The 23216-nt window shown below is 43.2% G+C and overlaps 1 protein-coding gene across 2 annotated transcripts; it reads left to right on the top strand.

Annotated features, from left to right (window-relative positions):
* Positions 1 to 14020: 14020 nt before the first annotated feature.
* LOC106586869 (neuronal vesicle trafficking-associated protein 1) lies at positions 14021 to 22002 on the top strand. Of its 2 annotated transcripts, none has more exons than XM_014174603.2 (5): positions 14021 to 14178; positions 17939 to 18086; positions 18544 to 18663; positions 18776 to 18889; positions 20568 to 22002. In XM_014174603.2, exons 2-5 carry the CDS (start codon positions 17958 to 17960, stop codon positions 20814 to 20816), a joined length of 612 nt encoding a protein of 203 aa, XP_014030078.1. In that variant the 5' UTR covers positions 14021 to 14178; positions 17939 to 17957; the 3' UTR covers positions 20817 to 22002. The 2 variants fall into 2 exon arrangements, with proteins under 2 accessions (XP_014030078.1, XP_014030072.1); XM_014174597.2 differs by lacking the exon at positions 14021 to 14178 and adding an exon at positions 15542 to 15789.
* The last annotated feature ends 1214 nt before the right edge of the window (positions 22003 to 23216 follow it).

The raw sequence follows: 23216 nt of genomic DNA, 5'->3' as shown, positions 1-23216 counted from the left end.
CCCGTCAGTCAAGAGTCGCCAGAACAGCCCGTCAGTCAAGAGTCGCCAGAACAGCCCGTCAGTCAAGAGTCGCCAGAACAGCCCGTCAGTCAAGAGTCGCCAGAACAGCCCGTCAGTCAGGAGTCGCCAGAACAGCCCGTCAGTCAGGAGTCGCCAGAACAGCCCGTCAGTCAGGAGTCGCCAGAACAGCCCGTCAGTGAGGAGTCGCCAGAGCCACCCACTAGTCAGGAGCTGCCAGAGCGGCCAGACTGCCCCAAGCTGCCAGAGCGGCCAGACTGCCCCGAGCGGCCAGACTGCCCCGAGCGGCCAGACTGCCCAGACTGCCCCGAGCTGCCAGACTGCCCAGACTGCCCCGAGCTGCCAGACTGCCCAGACTGCCCCGAGCTGCCAGACTGCCCAGACTGTCCCAAGCTGCCAGACTGGCCAGACTGCCCCGAGCTGCCAGAGTGGCCCGACTGCCTGGAACGGCCAGAACCGGAGCCACCTCCAGATATAGGTGGGTTGGGGAGGGGGGGGTGTAGCACAGTGCCGTCGTTGACGGCAGCCACCCTCCCTTTAGTAGGGGGGAATTTTGTTTTTGTTGTTTGGGGTTGTTGTTTTTATTTTAATTTTTTTAAGGTGCTTCCAGGGTTAGCACCTTTAAGGGGGGGGTACTGTCACGTCCTGGCCAGTATAAGGGTTAATTGTTATTGTAGTTTGGTCAGGACGTGGCAGAGGGTATTTGTTTTATGTGGTTCGGGGTGGTGTTTTGGTAAAAGGGAGTTTGATTTAGTATTTCCGGGTTTTTGGTTTATGGTCTATGTTTATGTATTTCTATGTGTAGTCTAGTAAGTGTGTTTCTATGTAGAGTTAATTGGGGTGGACTTCCAATTGAAGGCAGCTGTGTGGTGTTGCCTTTGATTGGAAGTCCTATATTAGTTGGGTGTGTTTGTCTGTGTGTTTGTGGGAGATTGTTCTGTGTTTAGCCTTGTGCCTTGCCAGACTGTCTGTATATCGTTCGTTCACTTGTTTTGTTATTTTGGTGTTCATTTTGGGAAGTTAATAAACGTCAAAATGAGCGCACACATACCTGCTGCGTTTTGGTCCTCCATTACCGACGAAAACCGTGACACCATGACTAACAATGCAACTACACATAAACAATATCCCATAACCCACAAGTGAAAAACAAGCTACTTAAGTATGATCCCCAATTAGAGACAACGATTACCAGCTCCCTCTAATTGGGAATCATACAAATCACCCAAACATAGAAAAACTAAACTAGAACCCCACATAGAAAATAATAACTTGAAAAAAAACAGTCACTCCCTGACCTACTCTATCATAGAAAATAAGAGCTTTCTATGGTCATGACGTGACATGGGTCTAGGGTTTCCGGGATGATGGTATTGATGTGAGCCGTGTGTGTGTGTGTGTGTGTGTGTGTGTGTGTGTGTGTGTGTGTGTGTGTGTGTGTGAGAGAGAGACTAACCACACGTTTTGGCTAGGTTTTATGTTGATATGTGAGGGTGAGATCTCAAGGGGCATGTGTGTTTAGAACAGGGGTGTCTGTGGGTTTTCTCTACTACCTTGTACTTGATTGATCAATTAAAGTCATTGATTAGTTAGGACCTCCCCACACCTGGTTGTCTAGGTGTTAATTGAAAGGAAAGCCTGCAGAAACTCGGCCCTCCAGGAAATAAGTTTGACTCCCCTGATTTAGAACATATTGCTGTGCCATGAAAATTATTTTTCTGTCATATTGGGGTTACAGTAAAATAATCAGAGTAACAAGGAGTAGATATGGGACACACATACTATTCTGTTCCTGTCACGCCCTGATCTGTTTTCACCTGTCCTTGTGCTTGTCTCCACCCCCCTCCAGGTGTCGCCCATCTTCCCCACTTTTCCCCTGGGTATTTATACCTGTGTTTATATCTATTAGATGAAATTTCAATAAGCATTTTTCTACTGCTGGCCATGCTTTCCATCTGGCTACCCCTACCCCGGTCAACAGCCCTGCGCTCCCCACAGCAACTCGCCCAAACCTCCCCCACTTCTCCTTCACCCAAATCCAGATAGCTGATGTTCTGAAAGAGCTGCAAAATCTGGACCCCTATAAATCAGCCGGGCTTGACAATCTGGACCCTCTCTTTCTAAAATTATCTGCCGAAATTGTTGCAACCCCTATTACTAGCCTGTTCAACCTCTCTTCCGTATCATCTGAGATTCCCATAGATTGGAAAGCTGCCGCGGTCATCCCCCTCTTCAAAGGGGGAGACACTCTAGACCCAAACTGCTACAGACCTATATCTATTCTACCCTGCCTTTCAAAGATCTTTGAAAGCCAAGTTAACAAACAGATTACCGACCATTTCGATTCTCACCGTATCTCTACTTGCACATTCATCTTCTGCACACCCTACCATTCCAGTGTTTAATTGCTATATTGTAATTACTTCGCCACCATGGCCTATTTATTGCCTTACCTCTCTTATCCTACCTCATTTGCACATGCTTTTTATAGATTTTTCTACTGTATTATTGATTGTATGTTTGTTTATTCCATGTGTAACTCTGTGTTGTTGTATGTGTCTAACTGCTTTGCTTTATCTTGGCCAGGTCGCAGTTGCAAATGAGAACTTGTTCTCAACTAGCCTACCTGGTTAAATAAAGGTGAAATAAAAAAAAATAAAAAAAATACCACAGTGTGCAATCACAGCAGCAAGATTTGTGATCTGTAGCCACAAGAAAAAGGCAACCAGTGAAGAACAAACAACATTGTAAATACAACCCAGATTTGTTTATTTTCCCTTTTGTACTTTAGCCATTTGCACATTGTTACAACACTGTAGATAGCCATAACATGACATATGAATTGTCTCTATACCTTTGAAGCGTTTGTGAGTGTAATGTTTAGCGTTCATTTCTGATTCTTAATTAGTTTATCTATTTCACTTGCTTTGGCAATGTAAACATATGTTTGAGAAAGAGAGAGAGAGAACGTTGCGGCCCGATCCACCGGACAGATATCTTTTTCTCTAATATTGACGGACCATGTGTCTTTACTGTAACTGTGACTCATAACTCGTGACATGTAAGTTACTGTACATCTGAATTGGGTCATTTCACAGCTCATGGGCTGTGAAACGAATGGCATATGAAGGAAAACTTCCCGTATGACTTTTCGTAAACAGCAAACTACTGCTGATTCTGTATGCATAAAATACTGTTAGGGCAACGTTTTAGGTGAAAAGTTTGGGTCTGCCAAACGGCACTTTGAATGGTGTCTCTAGAGAAGACAAAGCATGAAAACATGACATGTTCCATGTTAAGATGGAGTCAGGGTGACATCATTCATCATATCATGAATAATTATTCTAATCATTTTAGCTTCCTTTGCTGCTATAGAGTCCAGCCACAATATCTAAGTTAATCAGCGGCCAGATGAAAGAAGAAACTATCGCTAAAATCATCGTTGACACCAGTCTCTGCCTTTAATGTTGAAGCAAATGGAGTTTGGTTTGGTTCACTGCATTCCTTTTAACCTCCAAAGAGGCCCCTACACACAAACACACAAAGCTCTCAACACTAACCTTTCTTTAGTAGTGTTGAATTACTCCACTCGCCCCATATTGAGCTGAGTAGACCCGGTGATGATGGGTGAGCCGAAATATGCAGAGTGCTGCGGTCACACTGCAATGGAAGGCCAGGCTATTGCTCTTCCCACAAGCCTTGACTCAGGCAACGGTCTGCCTTCAGTAGCACTTTCAGTACCAACTGTACAAAACTGTCTCAGAAGGTGGTGAATAGCATACTTTTAGTGTGGACTTACAGTATCTCAATGTTGTTTTACTGTATGGTCAGTTGGTCACTGTTACTTAACAGCAGATTTATCCATTTTGGGTGACTTTGTGATATAGGAGCCAATGTGCGATTCTATGGAGTTTTGACGATATATCACTTTTTCAATTTATCAGGCTTACATTTTGTTAATAGACAGTAGAAACAGACCCAGGGGTGAAGGTTCTGTCTCTAGGCTCATCCTGCCTGATCAGCATGTATTGTATTTGCCCATCTCCTAGTGCTCTATTTATAGCCTTCAAGGTTAAAGTGCAGCTTTATTGAGTATACTGCAATAGACAACTTGTAGGTCCCCATGTGAAAATAGCCTATCTGCAATATGTGCTGTTTGGTAACACTACACTTTAGTAACAATTTGCTATAATCGGTGTAGTAACGCTGTAATTACTCTACTAACATTTACATTTTAGTTACTCTTATCCAAAGTGACTTACAATTAGTGCATTCATCTTAAGATAGCTGGGTCAGACAATCCCATATCAGTCGTAGCGAGTTCATTTTCCCTCAATAAGTACGGGATTCATTTAAGATACTCTTTGAAGAGGTAGGATTTCAGACGTTTTCGGGAGAGGGGCAGGAACTTTGCTGTCCTAGCTACAAGGGGAAGCTGGTTCCACCATTGGGGTGCCAGGACAGAGAAAAAAATAGACTGGGCTGAGTGAGAGCTGACGGGGTGGAATGGCCAATAGACCATATGCGGCAGAAGGGAGTGCTCAGCTTGGGATTTAACACATAACACGTTGTAATAACATTGCTAGTGAGTCATTTAAAGCCAGATTGCTGTTTTGGACCAATGGCGCCGAAGTCAACCTCCCCCTCACTGGGCAAGAAGGGTCAATATCAGGGGATATCTTTATCTATATATATCCGGATATCTTACATATTATTAAATATAAGGAGTAGACATGCTCCAGATACGTGTGTCCTTCATTTCATATATGGAGCTAGGATATTCTCCGTAATGGGACAGTTTCTACATGCATCCAATCCGGACCTCAGAAATCTCACTGCTACCATATTTATCAAGTTTCAGGTAAGAACCAAGTGCAGACTGTGTTGAAGTAACAATGTTTATTGTAACAACAGGGGCAGGCAAACGACAGGTCAAGGCAGGGAGGGGTCGATAATCCAGTGTAGTGGGGCCAAGGTACAGGACGGCAGGCAGGCCCAGATCAGGCAGAGGTCGGTAATCCAGAATAGAGGCAAAGGTACAGGACGGCAGCCAGGCTCAGGGTCAGGGGCAGGCAGAGTGGTCAGGCAGGTGGGCTACCAGATACAGGGCTTTTAGCTTGCAGTTTGCGAGTGCCCATGCAGATTGCATACAAAAAGTTAGCTAGTGTCTGAAACAATTATATGGATTTAATATTTGTCCAATTATTGAACATGTCCTGAAAACTAAAAAAAACTCAAAAATTATTTAGCATATCAAAAAGCATATCAAGAACCTGATATGGACCTCAGTCAGGAGCATATGCATTGTATTGAGAAAATATACTAAGTAGGCCTACTGTCAGTATTTGTCATCATATAGAGAAAATAAGATGCACACATAGGCCTACCTCAGGATATCTAATGAGTCAATATCCGGCCCTACCATGTATGATATCCTGGAGGGAATCCCAAAATGATTTGTGCATGAAAGAAACATATGGATTTCACATTTGACAAATTATTGAGCATGTGCTGAAATCTCAGAAAGAGTCCTTATTTTCAGCATATCGAAAAGCATATCAAGATCCGGATATTGAACTCAGCCAAGAGAAGCATATCTTGAATCAATATATTCAGAGTAATCCCAATATGATATATGTATAAAACACACATCTGGGTTCAGAATTTGTCAGGATATGGTGCAAATCCACAAAACTCAAAATATGCATTGGAAATGGCCTGTATTATCTAGAATATCAAAAAGGTGTCATGTAAAGATGTTCCTTAATATGGACCCTTTTCGCCCAGTGCCTGTGTTGCTCCCTGTCTACCTCCTGTTTACTTCTCTGGTTTGAAGCTGTTACGGGAACAAGAGCAGTATGATTCAGTATTGCATGACTTGCACATTCAATGACTAGACTGATCCCAGCTAGCACATAACATTCTGATAACCATATGTTTCTTAGAACTTGGTTGTCATATGGTTATTATACATACAACCTTCCCACAACTTTCTGGGAATGGTGCAGGATAGTTACTTGGCTTTGGAACATTTTCAGCACATTTAAGGAACTTCACAAAAAAAAACATAGTTTTTCTTGGTATTTCATTACTTTAACAGAATGTTTTCTAAACGTTCAAACATGGTTACATGACGAAACAGGGGTAAAACATGTATTTTATTACTTTTTGGATGGGTATAATTTGTATGTATAAAATGTATAATAGTACTATTTAAAATGAATAAATCAGGTAAGTTTGTATACATTTATTTAAATTTGCATCAGCTGTTTCTGGGGGGATTCTGGTAAGATGCCGGAAAAGTCAGCTGAATTCCGATAGACAGAAACAGCCCGATGTACTTGGGCCGATTCTGGGCTGTCATTCATTTTGATTCCGGGCCGAGTCCGACACCCGATTCCGGACCAATTCAATCAGTTCCGGCCTCCCGGAAGATGGCCGCTTCTGGGTCGATTCCTCATTGCTAGCTGGGATGTATGTGCTAGTTGTTAAAAGACTTGTTTTTATAGAAAAGATGTTTAAAAAGGGTATTACGTTTTTAAATGACATTGTCACTTGGAATGTTAGAGTTGTGTATTTAAAAAAAATATATATATATTAAACAGTAACATGCAAAACATAAACAGAACAGCCAGAGGGATTCCGCGAAGAAATAAGAGAAGAAAAATATATATATACAAATCCACATTATATCAATTCAAATACAGACATGTAGTGTCATGTGTGCTCCCTCTCCGGACCCTTTCCGGCCTCCGGCCTCTAATGGCGCACACCTGTCACCATCGTTACGCGCATCTGCGCGTCATCACTCAACTGGACTCCATCACTTCCCTAATTACCTTCGCTATATCTGTCACTCCCTTTGGTCCCTTCCCCAGGCGTTCTTGTTTCTGTGTCATGTCTGTGCGTTGTCCGTGTTTCTTATTTTGTATTAGGTTGTGTTTATTTATTGAAACAATCACTCCCTGAAAGTGCTTCCTGACTCTCAGCGCACATCATTACATGTAGAGAATACATTTTAGACATTTTGTTTTGTATACGTTTTAATGACTCTAAATAGTTTTCCAAATCAGATATAGGGGCTTTTTCTTCATACATTTTAATTTGTTTATGAAAAATGTTCCTAATAAAATAAAGAGATTTATGACATACTCACGGTCAATTGTGGAATCAGTGTAGTAAAATAATGTAAAACTTAGATATTTCAATGGTTGTATGCATTTTGTTGCCAAGATATTGTTTTACATCAGTCCAGAACACTTCACTATTGTCACGTCCTGACCAGCAGATGGAGCTGTTGTAGTAGTTTTGGGGTCAGGACGTGGCAGTCTTGTGTGTGTGAATGTTCTGTGTTGGTCTTGTGACTCCTGGTCAGGAACAGCTGGGGATCGTTGTTCCTGATTGGGAGTCATATATGTAGGAGTATGTTTGTCACTTGGTTTTGTGGGTAGTTGTTCTTGCACTGCGTTTTTGTATGCCTGTGAGACTGTTCCTGTCGTGAGTATCATTTAGTGTATTGTTTTTCCAGTGGATGCCTTACTCCTCTTTTTTTGAATTAAAAGAAAATGAGTATCCACAACTCTGCTGCATTTTGGTCCTCTCTACAACACCACGACATAATGAGTGACAACTATATAAACAATGACAGAATAAGTGTTCAATAGATTCAGTTTCTAGTTCACAAAAACTGCATTCTGTCAGGGATTCTAGGAGTGGTGGTTGGAGTCAGGCGCAAAGAGCAGAGGGTAAGTATCACGTCTTTTATTTCTCCGGCACAAAACGGTCACGCCAAAACAGAATGGCGCGTAATAAGATAGACCAACCCAAAACACAGGGCAAAACAGTCCGGAGAGAAAATAAGGCGCCAGCCAGCACATCCAAATAACAAAACAGTGAAATAATCCCGCACAAACCTGGGCGGGCTTAAATAAACACAAATCAAGAAATAAAACAGGGAACAGGTGCAACCAATAAGACCAAACAAACAGAAAAGGAAAAAGGGATCAGCGGTGGCTAGTAGGCCGGCGATGACGACCGCCGCCCGAACAGGCAGGGGAGCCACCTTCGGTGGGATTCGTGACAGCATCCCCCCCCCGCCTCCATCGGCCTCAAGGGCGACCCGGAAGACGAGGCGCAGGAGAGAATATACAGACGGACGCAGCTGCATTCAAAAAACCTCCAACCAACAAGGCAAAGTGTAAAATGCGCAAAAACAGTCACAACCATCAAATGTATACAAACAGGCTTCGTGAAATAACACAAGAGAAAACGCACGCAAAAAACACGTATCACACAAACAATCTTACACAAAGACATGAGGGGGAACAGAGGAATAAATACATATAGATTGATTGGGGAATGAAAACCAGGTGTGCAGGGAACAAGACAAAACAAATGGATACATGAAAAATGGAGCAGCGATGGCTAGAAAGCCGGTGACGTCGACCGCCGAACGCCGAACGCCGCCCGAACAAGGAAAGGAGCCGACTTCGGCGGAAGTCGTGACAGATAGGTGGAATGGGCTGAGGGAAGCTGAGGGTTTGGATAGAATAACGGTCAAAGATAAAGGTAAAAAAATAAAGTCAAAATAAAACAAAAAGTATGTCTGAATGACACTGAGGGGCAACGTGGTTACAGTTAATGCCGATTTTCCTGAGGCTGATGCTGCCCAGGTGTTTGTACACATGCATATACACACAATTTAATTGAAATGCACACACGTCCACATACATGGACACACACAGACATACACACATGTAAATAGTGCCATACATGCAGTCAAACATGTTTTAATTTTTTTATTTAATTTCATTCATTTAATTTGAGCTTTCGGGGAATTGTGGGGGGATCTTGGAGGGTGGCCTGGCGGTTGGGAGCTTGGGCTGTTGGCTTATAGGTCGCTGGTTCGGGTTCCTGTTTTGACCTTGTGGGAGATCTGTCAACGTGCCCTTGAGCAGGGCGTTGACCCTGTTGCTTCTGTGGGTCGCTCTGGATGGGAGTCTGTTAGATGACTGAATGTAATGTAATGTACTGCAAGTAGATTGTATGTTTTAATATTCAATAAAAAGTATATAAATATAATAAATAATTGTTCTAGGTACATTCTCCAACTGGTTTGATGTTGGGAATGTTTTCAAATAGTTAAGAAACAACATTCTTCAGTAGGAATTTCAGTAATTCAGCACAATGGTTTCTAAGGGTTTCCTCGTTGTTCTATTGAAAGTAATGTTCTCAAATTGTTCCGGGAACGTTAAGAAAACGTTCCATCAAAACCACATGAAAACTGTAGTAAGAATGTTCTCAGCATTAACAAAACACGCTCTATCCTCTATCTTGTTAAGTGTGTTCATGTGTGTTGGCCATACCCACTAATTGGCCACACCTGGTCTTAATGGGTGCATGTTTCCTTCGAAACGGAAATATCACATTTACATAAGTATTCAGACCCTTTGTTCAGTACTTTGTTGAAGCACCTTTGGCAGCAATTACAGACTCGAGTCTCCTTGAGTATGACACTGCAAGCTTGGCACACCTGTATTTGGGGAGTTTCTGCCATTCTTCTCTGCAGATCCTCTCAAGCTCTGTCAGGTTAGATTTGGAGCGTCAGTGCACAGCTATTTGCAGGTCTTTCCAGAGATGTTCGTTCGGCTTCAAGTCTGGGCTCTGGCTGGGCCACTCAAGGACATTCAGTGCCTTGTCCTGAAACCACTCCTGCGTTGTCTTGGTTGTGTGCTTAGGGTCGTTGTCCTGTTGGAAGGTGAACCTTCGTCCCAGTCTGAGGTCCTGAGCGCTCTGGAGTAGGTTTTCATTAAGGATCTCTCTGTACTTTGCTTCGTTCATCTTTCCCTCGATCCTGACTAGTCTCCCAGTCCCTGCCGCTGAAAAACATCCCCAGAGCATGATGCTGCCACCACCATGTTTCACCGTAGGGATGGTGCCAGGTTTCCTCCAAATGTAACGCTTGGCATTCAGTCCAAAGAGTTCAATTTTGGTTTCATCAGACCAGATCATTTTGTTTCTCATGGTCTTTAAGGTGCCTTTTGGCAAACTCCAAGTGGGCTGTCATGTAACTTTTACTGAGGAGTGGCTTTCATCTGGCCACTCTACCACAAAGGCTTGATTGGTGGAGTGCTGCAGAGATGGTTGTCTTTCTGGAAGGTTCTCCCATCTCCACAGAGGAATTCTAGAGCTCTGTCAGAGTGACCATCGGGTTCTTGGTCACCTCCCTGATCAAGGCCCTTCTCCTCCGATTGCTCCGTTTGGCCGGGCAGTCAGCTCTAGGAAGAGTCTTGGTGGTTCCAAACTTTTTCAATTTAAGAATGATGGAGGCCACTGTGTTCTTGGGGACATTCAATGCTGCAGAAATGTTTTGGTACCCTTCCCCAGATCTGTGCCTCGACACAATCCTGTGTTCGGAGCTCTACAGACAATTCCTTCGACAAGTGAACAGGTGAACATCTCAAGGATGATCAATGGAAACAGGATGCACCTGAGCTCATTTTCGAGTCTCATAGCAAAGGGTTTGAATAATTATGAAAATAAGGTATTTCTGTTTTTATTTGTATTAAATTTGCAAACATTTCTAAAAACCTGTTTTTGCTTTGTCATTATGGGGTATTGTGTGTTGATTGATGTGGAAAAACATTAATTTAATCAATTTTAGAATAAGGCTGTAACGTAACAAAATGTGGAAAAAAGTCATGGGGTCTAAATACTTTCCGAATGCACTGTAGTAATAATTCAATTGGAAACAGTGTTACAGTTCACCCTTCCATTAGGGCTCCCGAGTGGCGCAGCAGTCTAAGCTCTGCATCTTAATGCTAGAGGCATTGGTTCGATTCAAGGCTGTATCACAACCAGCTGTGATTGGGAGTCCCATAGGGAGGCGCACAATTGGCCCAGCGTCGTCCGGGTTAGGGTTTGGCCGGGGTAAACTGTCATTGTAAATAAGAATATGTTCTTAACTCGCTTGCCTAGTTACATAAAGGTTAAATTGTAAAAATTTTTTTTAAATCTATTGACCTTTAATTGCAAATAGTTCAACACCCCCATTGCCACAGCTTACAACACCCCCTCACTGACTAACAGGGCTAATGGGCTCCTGGTAATCAAGACAGATTAATGAATACAAAGACAGGCTGTGACCTTAATCTAAATTCATCAAATTACTCTGTCCCATTGAACACACTCTTAATCTAATCTCAGAGATCAATTGTAACATGCTGCCCTGAAGTCAAGTGTTTTTATTAATCACATAAAATGCTATCCTCTGGAATCAAAAGTATTTTAAAACCCAAAAATTAATTAATTAACCAGTCTAGCAAAATGCAGCAAATTCAGGTACATGACAGAAGCTAAATGACAATGCTACTTCTTCTAAAGTAGCCTAGCTAGTTACATTAGATTTCCTGTTTATGTTTTCCAATCAATCCGCTTACAGCATAGGGTGACAGTGACACTTTGGTAACCCCTCTCTAAGCAGGGTTAACATGTGTACCAGCAATAGCATCCTAATGTGATCCTATTTAAAAGACCCTTTTCCTCATTACCAGGGCCAGATATAGACATGTGGATTAAGGCCAGGTCAGTAATAGTGACTCCTGATGGCTAATAATTGGATAACAGGCTAGGTGTTGGTCACACGGGTAATAGCCAGACAGGATAACACAGTCTGAAGTGAAATTATCAAATTGCCCAGAGGGAGAGAAGGTGGTGCTCAGAGTTCCTCCTAAATTCCACTTGTAGTCTAGTAAAACAGTCACCGGTAAGAAGCCTAGTTCTATAAACCTGGTCCCTGTACTAGACAGTATGTACTGATGCCAGCCAAGTCATCATGCTGTGTACGTGATTTAACCGAGTCATGTTGAATCACTGGAACCAAGTTACCTGCCATCCAGGACCTCTATACCAGGCGGTGTCAGAGGAAGGCCCTAAAAATTGTCAAAGATTCCAGCCACCCTAGTCATAGACTGGTCTCTCTGCTACCGCACGGCAAGCAGTACCGGAGTGCCAAGTCTAGGTCCAAGAGGCTTCTAAACAGCTTCTACCCCCAAGCCATAAGACTCCTGAATACCTAATCAAATGGCTACCGAGAATATTTGCATTGTCCCCCTTAACTTAAGCCTGGTGTCAGATATGTGTGTGCCCAATTCACCGGCAGGTGAATCGGGCACACACATATCTGAGACCAGGCTTAAGTTAGGTTTCCTAATAAATAGGCTCATACAGGACATAACATTTGTTTGACCTTATCATCATGATCTATTGAATAGTTAATCACCATTTAATGCATTATTTCTAACCAAGTTGGTGAACATACAGAACTGAACTGAAGCATGGCTCTATAGACTGTCACTGTGGTGCCATCTGTTGGTAACCAGGATAATAACACTGTGAATAGTGTAGAGAATCTGTAGATACGTTAGAGAGTTAGTCATATTTCATGGTCATTTCAATGCAGTCAAATCGGGAGATTAATTGAGATTCCAGTGCAAGATTAGAACGTTTTTTTTTATTGCCATTTTTGCATTGTAATTTCTATTCCCATGCTGAAGAGAAGTGAATTTCCATGAAAATACATCAACAGTGTTTCCAAGACTTGGTAGCCTAGCGACGGCAGGTAGCCTAGCGACGGCAGGTAGCCTTGCTGCGGCGGCAGGTAGCCTTGCTGCGGCGGCAGGTAGGCTTGCTGCGGCGGCAGGTAGGCTTGCTGCGGCGGCAGGTAGCCTTGCGGCGGCAGGTAGCCTAGTGGTTAGAGGGTTGGGCCAGTAACCTGAAAGGTTGCAAGATCAAATCGCTGAGCTGACAAGGTAAAAATCTGTTGTTCTGCCACTGAAAAAGGCAGTTAACCCACTGTTCCTAGGCTGTCATTGTAAATAAGAATTTGTTCTTAACTGACTTGCCTGGTTTAAAAAAATGTTTTATAAAAAATTGGTTGGTAAATAACAAACATCATGAAAGCTCTTAGAGTTTATAAAACAAACCGCATTCACAGAAGGGCATTCTTACCTAGCATGTTCAAATTGCTTAGTGAGCTATACACCTTGTAATAAATAGTAGGCTGTACTAGGTACTGTAATAGTATTGAAGGGATTTGTCACTAGGTGGCAGTATTGTTAATCCTTTCGCATTAACAGTGATTTCGGGCTAACCCATTTAGTTACCACAACCAAGAAGAAAGCCAGGCTGGTCGGTCACCCGTGATACAAGTCAGTATTCAACACCTATCCATCAGAAAGCATAACTTCATTCAATATAAACACTGCATGTCTCAGAATGCTACATATGGTATACAAATAAAATCCTTTTGACATCAATATGTGACATAACTGTTGAAAAATCACTAACACTAATCACTTAACAGGTAACGCTAATCAGGTTACCTTTTTGAATGTATTATAAAAAACGATATAACCAGTTATAACACAAGCTTATGGAGTCCTTGGCCATCTTATGTTGTATCACTTTTATAAAGACTTCATTAATGCATATTTTATTCTAATAGCTGAATCTTTTACATGTGTCATGTTTCTTATTGCAATACTAAATACATTATGTATTCTATTGATACTGATACAATGTTAACCATAGAATGTATAGAATTCACCACTCCACTTCGATGCTATATTTTCCCACCAGTACTTCACTGGTGACACTCTCTGTCTGTACTTCATGTGTAGTTCTTAATGCAGAACACCCTTCTATTACACACACACACACACACACACACACACACACACACACACACACACACACACACACTGAATCTCATTCACTCTCGTGTTCTCTCTCGCGCAAACACACACACACACACACACACACACACACACACACACACACACACACACACACACACACACACACACACACACACACACACACACACACACACACACACACACACACACACACACACACTCCCCCTCACCCTTCTTCCCTTCTAACTCTAAAGACCATAACCTAATTGATTCTCATTTTCATTATGTTCTCCCAGGGTCTCTCTCTCTCCATCTCCCAGCGAACAACAAAACCTGAGGAGACAGAACAGAACAGTCTGCCTCTCACACTGTGAGGATGACACGACCCTCCCCCTAAAGAGGAAGAAATAGAGGGTCTGCTTTGATGTCCCACCCCCGCAAAGCAAAGGTCAAAATAATAAATGTAGGTCCAATTGAAGGGTATGCAGGGGGGGGACAAAAGGCTCCAAAAGGGGGGCAAACGGTGTATTTTGGTCAGGCAGTCCCTCACAGTCCCTCACAGTGTACTAAAGGCATGATGAATTCATAGAATCAGGCATAACCAAAGACGGAGTAGCAGGGGTCCTCGCGGAGAGAATAGGGTTTTTTAACTGGGCAGACAGGCCTGGCTCCTGCATCCTACTCTTTTTGTAGGCCATCAGTCTTTCTTTCATCCCCTCTTTCTTTCTCTCGCTCTCTGTCTGTTTCGCCTTTGCTCGCTTAACCTCTCAGAGGCACACTCTCTCTCACACACACACACAAACACACATACACACACTCACACACACTCTGACACACACACACAAATTCTCTCTCACACACACATACAACAGACACCCTCTCAGTCACACACACAAACTCTCACACATAAAACACACACTCTTTCTGATACACACACTCATTCTCTCTCACTCTCTCTCTTACACACAAACACACAACAGACACTCTCTCTCTCTCTCACACACACACACACACACTCTGATACACACATATTTTCTCTCACTCTCTCACACACACACACACACACACACACACACACACACACACACACACACACACACACACACACACACACACACACACACACACACACACAGAACGTGTTTTCCCTTTTTCACTTGTTTGGCTTCTGCATCACCTCTTCACCTCTATTGAAAGGCATAATTAGAGGCACTGATGAATCACAGAGCCATCCCATAGACAGGCCCCATCAGCTGCAGCAGCTGCTGCATGTCACATTGTGGCCATTGTGGTTCACAACAAGTCACTTTCATTTATGTCAGTCTTTGAGGAACTAGGGACTATGTCATTTAAATATGAGCAAGTTTGGTGCAGGTAGTGTTTGATTGGATTAAAAAAGCAAATTCATTTACATTTTCATTAAAACATTTTTGCCATTGATTGAATGGTTGAATGATTTAACCAATCGTACAGATTAATGGTTTTATTTCATCTGTAGGCCTAGATATTGTTTTTCAACAAATATTGCATGACATATCTATATGAATATCACAAACTGATTTAGGGTATACCACACCAATTCGGTCTCAAAGTCAGTATATACAATACTTTGTAGATATTAAATGTGCATAGAACAATTTGTGGAATTCAATATTTCCCTTGTGAGAAGTATTTATAACTTCGTCAACATGTGTAAAACTGTTGATCTGACTGTGTGTGGCATACAGTAGGCATATGGACAAGGCTATGTTGGGACACTACAGCCTAACCTTTGATTTTTTTATTATAGGCCTACCCATCTAAAAACGTTTACCTTTACAGTAACATATCAGAGTTAATATGTAAAATATTCATTCCCTTTGATTTATTATTCCCAACATCTCCTAGACACATTTAATATGAGGCGCATCATAGAGGCTCCAATTTCCTCTGGAGGATGCAACCAGTACCGAATTACATGCGCAATCCTGCCGTGAATCAGACATCACCACGGTAACCGAACGGTATTCACCATTCTCTGCTTTACCCGTAAACATCCGCGACGCAACCCTACCGATCGTCATCCTCGTACGCAGTAAGTCATTTTTCTCCCTTTGTTATAGCCTATGTGGAATTTATTGTCATCGTTTGTGTGGGCAATTTTATTGATAAGGCTGCTCGCGCATACGTATAGGATACCGTAGCCTACGGTATCCTATAGTCTACATCGCAAATGACATGATTCGATTGTCACAACAACAAAAACATTGCTGATGTGAAAACGACATTGGTTGCTTATGTCTTTCTATCTATTTGAGTATCAATAATGGCTGTATATTTCAAGCATATTGATACGGTTGAGAGCCCCTCGATATTAATCGAATGTGTGAAAGGGTTGTAAGCTAAAATTCACAATGGTCTAAACAATTTCAAAGATGACATTGTCATTTGCGATAATGTATCGGTGTTCAAATTAGCCTTCATAACGAATTCTTGAATGTCAATTTCTTCTTGAAATCCATTGCCCTTGTAGCCTATGCAAAGAGCATCTCGAGCAGTCTGTGCCATGACATGAGGTTATAGGTTATGTATGGTGCTTATCGAAACGTATGTTACCACATGACGTGTGATGTGAGATGAGTTTCACCAGTCATGTTCATGTCATTTCTCCGTCTTGTTTGTTTTCGGGATGTTTGCTACCTGGCAGTTGTGCTTATCAGTAGAATCTCTGCTGCAGCAAACGCAGTTTTTTTCAATGCAGCAAGTTGAGATCAGATGCCTGATTAGTGAACCCTGAAGAAAAAAGTTAACAGGTCTAGGTACTATTAGTTTATGGAATCATTATATTTTTGGGATTTGTAAGACTATGTTTTATGTTGTGTTATGTGGTTTTAGCATTTATAAAGCGTTAATACACTTCACCTCCGTAATGTACTTCCCAATCAAAATATTCAGAGAATATTGACCAAAAATATGACTAGAAAAGATGAAGGAAACTATACTGTTTGTCTGGTTATAATGCCAACCACATTCATCTAAACCTTGTTTCATTCCTTCGCTGATGGGGGAACAGATTTGACAGCTGGCTCTCAGCTCATTTTGCATTGATATAGCATCAATCAGTCATCTGAATCACCATGGCACCCACAACTCCCTCCTACAGCAGGCTGCAATCTACAGTCTGAAGATGGTGGGCTGTAGTTCTGTACAGACAACTACATTAGCCATTATAGCCACCCACTCACTCCACAGTGCAACAGTAGCTAGGCTAATGGAACCTGGAGGAAGTGTGTGTGTGTGTGTGTGTGTGTGTGTGTGTGTGTGTGTGTGTGTGTGTGTGTGTGTGTGTGTGTGTGTGTGGTGTGTGTGTGCGTGTGCGTGTGTGTGTGTGTGTGTGTGTGAGAGAGACAGAGACCGAGACAGAGAGAGAGAGAGTGTGTTTGTGTGTATGTATTCGTGCTCGTCTGTGTTCCTGCCTGTACCTGTCTGTATGATTGAACCTGCGAGGAACTGACCTTTGCCCCCTTGTTAGCATCATCGTTATGAGTCATTCACACAGCGGTACAGGATGGCGAGCTACAGAGAAGGGGGTGTTGCGTTTCACACGGCGTCAACGAGCTCAGTGGCTTTTTCACCTTGTGTTCCACATTCAGATGGTGCGCTGATCGAGGAGGAGCGGGAACAGCACAGTTAGACCAACACACACATAGGATATGAAGCAAACCCACAGCGTGTGTTCCTGTATGTAGCCCACGCAACGTCTTTACATGACTCACCTTGGAACTACAGCCAGTATGGACATAATAAACTCTATGCACATTGCCGAATGAAAGAGATACTGTAGACCTACTTGTGGAAATGGACATAATGACGATGACACACAAACCTCCCAGATAGTGCAGGACGAAGACAGTCGGGCATATCATGGCAGCCATTTGAATAAAGCTCTCGCCATCATCATCATCATCATCACCACCACTATCGTTTTAACATCATCTTCAACTTCAGCCACACAAGGAAACAGAGAGCAACTAAGTGGAATAAAACCAAGCTGCATTACCAAGTACCTTACCCTCTGCACAGTAAAGCCAAACCGAGTTGCGTTACCCAGCATCTAATCGTTCAGCACGGTTTGTATTGCGATCCAAATCGTCCAGACAGACAGTCATTGAGAAGTAGTTTGAACCCAACAGAGCTGTGTTACCCAGAATCTGATCCTCTGCACTGCTTCTTTCCCCATTCAGATCGTCCAGGCAGGCAGACATGGTGAAGCTGGGCAGTAACCTGGCTGAGAAGCTGGAGAAAGAACAGTCTATGGATGATGGCTTTGATAACATCCCCCTCATCACCCCTCTGGAGGTGAACCAGCTGCAACAGCCATACCTAGACAAGGTAACAACGTGTGTGTGCGTGTGTGTGTGTGTGAGTGTTTGTGTGTGTGCGCATGTGTGTGTGTGTGTGTGTGTGCGTGCGTGTGTGTGTGCGTGTGTGTGTGTGCTCGCACGCAGCAATTATTAAACATGTTCAGTACATCCTGTCTATATAATACATTACACTACATGTCTAGACACACATCAAGCCTACATCATTTCTGAGCCTGCCATTGGTCCCTGTACTGTGCCTTGACCGAGCCTCCCTGTTATCCCAATGATTCAGAGTGCTGTGGCATCACACCACACTATCTCAGAGCCTCTTAGAATACATAGTAGATCACACACACACGCGCGCACACACACACACACACACACACACACACACCCCTTACAGTTCTATTTAAGGCAGCAGCCCAGTTCCAACCCAGCGATCTGACTCGGAGTGCTCTGTGTGCTATGCTGCTGTTCATCCTCAGGTAATCGTGAAGACCACAACAGAGTATCAGCTGCAGCAGAAGAAAAAGAAGAAGTTGTACGTGCCGGGAATCAAGAAGCTGAATATAAAACTGTACAACGAGGTATCAGAGAAGGTCAAGGTAAAGTCTTATCTAGGGGCCATTAGTATGTTTACTGAAGTACTACTGGGAATGGTGATATTCATATGTGTGTGTGTGTGTGTGTGTGTGTGTGTGTGTGTATGTGTTCCAGCTCACAGGTTTGATCCTCATCACCCTTGGGTTCCTGGCTTGTCTTGTCCTGCTGGTCATGTACAAGGCTCTGTGGTATGATCAACTTACCTGCCCAGAGGGCTTCGTTCTCAAGGTAGGCATCACTAACACACACACACACACACACACACACACACACACACACACACACACACACACCTTCTATCCTAACAGCTTACGTCCCAAGGGCAAGGTAGACTACTGAAAGCATCATCATCACATACACTGCCTCCTATACCTGTCTGATTTTTTATTTAACCTTTATTTAACTAGGCAAGTCAGTTAAGAACAAATTCTTATTTGCAATGACGGCCTACACCGGCCAAACCTGGACGACGCTGGGCCAATTGTGCGCCGCCCCATTGGACTCCCAATCACGGGGGTTGTGATGCAGCCTGGCGAACCAGGGTGTCTGTAGTGATGCCTCAAGCACTGAGATGCAGTGCCTTAGACCGCTGCGCCACTCGGGGTTACATTAATTAAAATCACAGACAAGAACCAGAGGTTGTTTCTCTAGCGTTCTCTCACAGAGTCCAACAGAGGACTATTATTTAAGTTCTTATAATCGCCTTCACAAATATAGTTATCATCCAGTCCCAATGACTTACTAATACACCCTCTCCTATTGTCCGTACTTACTGTACACCTCATCTAGTACTCATACATTTTCCCACCAGAGACTTCTAAGGGATTCTCTCCCACTCTTTCTGTCTCTTCACTCTGGGAACATAAACTCATTATCTCCCTGGGACACCTCCCAGGCATCGTGTGCTCAGGCAATGCTCCACGCCTGGTACTCTCTATAAAGGCCCCCTGTCTTGAACGAGCGAGAGGGAGGCAAGGCTTTTTGGTCAGGCAGTAGATTGGGACGCCCGTGAATCAGAGAGGGGCCTTTCATTAAGGCTGAGCGTGACTAAACTGTGATTAAAGGCTGAAGACGAGAGGAGGGAGATGGGCAACGGGGCCTTCCCGGCAAAGGCTTTTGATGTAGACGGGTACAGTGTAGCTCGCAGCGTTTTTCCACGGCTAATGTGTTGTTGGAGACATGAAAAGGGGCAAGGAAAAGGAGAGTCAAACGGAGGGTGTTGTGGCGTTGTCTTCCGTTTAGCAGAGCGTAGGCAGCCAAGGTTGTTGTGAGAGGTCATTTCTCACAATACTGATGGAAGGTCAGGTAGTCTGTCAAGAAGCCTTGGATTTCCCTCAGGGGTTTGTTCAGTAGGCCGATGCTACTCAATGGAAAACGCTCTTAAGGAAAACTCACTTCAAGCTTCTCCTGTCAGAGCTTAGCAAATTGGAGGTGGCGTACCTTTCATTTATCTAAGGATGGCAACGCAGGTGTCATATCTAATGAGACGAAGCTGGCACGTCTAAGTTTGAATATGAAAAATAATTTCCCTGAAAGAACCATGCTCGCCCACACTGTGGAATAAGACGCTGTGTGACTCACTTGTAATAAGTAGTTTCAGTGAAGGGTACGGCAGTAACATGTGACTTTCCCTCATCATTTGCCGAGTCCTACCACAACCCATTATGATGACCAGAATCCCTGCTGTTCCTAACCGTAAATAGAGGCAACAGTATCATACGTCATCACTTTGCACACCCTCTTCACTGACCCTTCTGCCTCCTGGCTCCTTCCTGTCTCTTACAGGGTCGGGGGTCACTTTCTATTCACTCAATTCAGGAAGTGATTTAAAATGGAACTTTTTTTCACATCCTGAAGTAAATAATAAAATTGACACCAACCATCCTCTCTCCTCTTCCCCATGCAGCACAAGCACTGCACCCCAGCAGCAGTCCTGGAGCCCTGGTACTACACAGAGCAGCAGCAGCAGGAGGACCCAGCCGTGCCCCCCCGCTCCAGCAGTCTCTACACCGCCCTGGGTCACCTCAACCAGGACAAGAGGACCGCCGCCGGCGGCATCATCCCCGAGCTGCCCCCGTCACCATGGTTCCCCGTCATCAACGCCCTGAAGCAAGCCGAGAGGGCCAAAGAGGAGGCGAGTCGTTCGAAGGAGTGAGGGATGGAGGGATTTCCAGATGGAAAGAGTTTAGGAAGGGGTGATAAAGGTAGAAGGGAATATGGGATTTCCAAAAGGAAGAGGGGATGGAGATGGGGGGGAAAAGTGTTGTTTACTTGGGGGAGTTAACTATGAGGTATTGTGGGTAACGCTCCAAATGTCTGTTTAGGTGGCAGCGATTGTGACTCATTTGCAGTAAAAATTAATCTGCCTATGACGTTATCAGTGAGGACCACCGCCTTGTGTTATGTGTGTGCGTGCCTGTGCGAGCGAGCGAGAGAGAAAGAGAGAGGTGAGAGATGTGTGTGTGAGAAGCGTTGGAGAACTGAACATAACAAGATTCCCTGAAATTCTCACTAGATTGTCCTTATCAGACTAACATGTTTTGAGGTTTTTGAGAGTATCATTAGTAATGTGGTCTTACAAGGTTTAGTGTTATTACATTTAGATCGAACTAGACATGTTTTTTTTGTAGATTTTTACATACACAGTACTGAAATAAAACGTTTTGTTCTATTCAGGAAGCACACAGCCCACATTAATTTAGAAACCTGATTGTAAAAACCGTATTTATCATGCCTTTTTTTCCCTCGGTAGATTTTCCAGCAACTGTGAACAATTTGTGTATGAGGATTTTGGTACAATTGGGTACGAGGAACTTGTATATTTTCGGGTGGATGATAGTCAAATGGGTTGATGTCATTTCAATTCAGAGGATTTTGAATGTAGTAGACTAGCAGCTGTACAAGTAGGATTCATGTTTCAGAATGAATATTTTAACAGAACAATAACTACCTAGAGTATCCGTATCTTTGTGTTTTCTAGTATTTATTTAATTACCTATTTATTATAAGCTTACTTTTTTTCTTAAGCAAGTTATTTGACATTTGTTTGATTTGGGTGAAAAGCTGGAAGGTTTTTTTTATGATTTCTTTTGGGATTTTTTTTAAATAGTGAATAAAATGCAATGCGATTCATATCAATTTTGCATTAATCCTAATTCATCATAACAACTGGCAGTATTTTCACCATGGATCAGATTGTAAATATGAATGTGATACTGTCATTATGTCACCATTCACCACCCAGCGTTTATACTCCTTGTTCTGTTCTGAGTGCCAAACGTTTATGTCAGACCCATCTGCTCTGATGTCATCAATAAAGTGTTAAGCTCTCTCATTCATTATCTGGGGCTTGTTGAGTTGGCTTTATTACTGCTTGTATGTACTTTCAATGCACAATAGCAACGCTCTATTTTTACGATCCAGTTTCAGTATCTATTTACCTGGAATTTCCAAATTGTTTCTGTTAAGTTTAAAAAAGAACAAAAGCAAGTAAAAGTACACTTTATTTCAGTCCTAAAAATAAATAAAGGGAGAACCAAAAGGAGTCCGTTATTTTCACTGTCCATTATTCAGAGATGACTGGTATGCACAGAAGGCTAAACATGACTTGCTTCTTTTCTTCAAACCTCAGCTTAGCTATTCAGAACTGAGCCATATCCCCTCTGTCTGTCTGTCTGTCTGTCTGTCTGTCTGTCTGTCTGTCTGTCTGTCTGTCTGTCTGTCTGTCTGTCTGTCTGTCTGTCTGTCTGTCTGTCTGTCTCTCTCTGTCTGTCTGTCTCTCGCTCTTTCTCGCTCTTTCTCTCTAGCTATCACTCTCTCGCTCTCTCTCCTATTTCTGTCAGGGACTCTGCTGTGAGGCTGTCTGCATCTCATTTACACTCACATATTTTCACATATATCGCACTAAGCCCGGAGATGTGTGTGGATTTATGTGTGTTTTGTGTGTGTGTGTGTGTGTGTGTGTGTGTGTGTGTGTGTGTGTGTGTGTGTGTGTGTGTGTGTGTGTGTGTGTGTGTGTGTGTGTGTGTGTGTGTATGGGCAGGGTCATGTGTGTGTGTGTGTGTGTGTGTGTGTGTGTGTGTGTGTGTGTGTGTGTATGTGCACATGTGTGTGTTTGAGGACGCCTATATGCACATGCACCTACTGCATGTGTGTGTGTGTCCCCAGCCACGCTTGTTAATGAAATTGACATTACGCCCAGTTTAGACTGTGATGGGAGTTTTTTCTCTCCCCCTCCACATGCAGTTGCTGAGTGACAAACTTTGTCCGCTTGGCCTAGGGCATGGAACAACATAAAGTGTTAAAAAGTATTTAATAGGCCATTTCCAGACCCCATGCTTAGTCAAAGCATAGCATCTTATGCCAAGAAGGCTTGGATTTGGGGCTGGGGGAAAATCAAATAAAATCTGCTGGGTAGACACGTAAAGGCCTCCAGTCCCGTTTCCCTGGCTTTACAACATCAACAGATCTCCACAGTAAAATAGCAGGTTGGCTTTTAATTTGTTCTGACTGTTTGGAGGCTCCGCATTCCCCAGTAGATTGCGAGGAGTCATTG

Source organism: Salmo salar, chromosome ssa02, assembly GCF_905237065.1.
Source record: "Salmo salar chromosome ssa02, Ssal_v3.1, whole genome shotgun sequence".
Classification (NCBI taxonomy): Eukaryota; Metazoa; Chordata; class Actinopteri; order Salmoniformes; family Salmonidae; genus Salmo; species Salmo salar.
Note: the sequence above shows the minus strand (reverse complement) of the source record. Positions and strands in the feature narration are given on the sequence as shown.

What these genes read in the sequence shown, in the direction of transcription:
- LOC106586869 (XM_014174603.2), top strand. Translation starts at nt 17,958, where the DNA reads ATGGTGAAGCTGGGCAGTAACCTGGCTGAGAAGCTGGAGAAAGAACAG. An exon ending in AACAGCCATACCTAGACAAG is followed by an intron (nt 18,087 to 18,543) that starts GTAACAACGTGT and finishes GTTCATCCTCAG; the next exon opens with GTAATCGTGAAGACCACAAC. An exon ending in CAGAGGGCTTCGTTCTCAAG is followed by an intron (nt 18,890 to 20,567) that starts GTAGGCATCACT and finishes TTCCCCATGCAG; the next exon opens with CACAAGCACTGCACCCCAGC.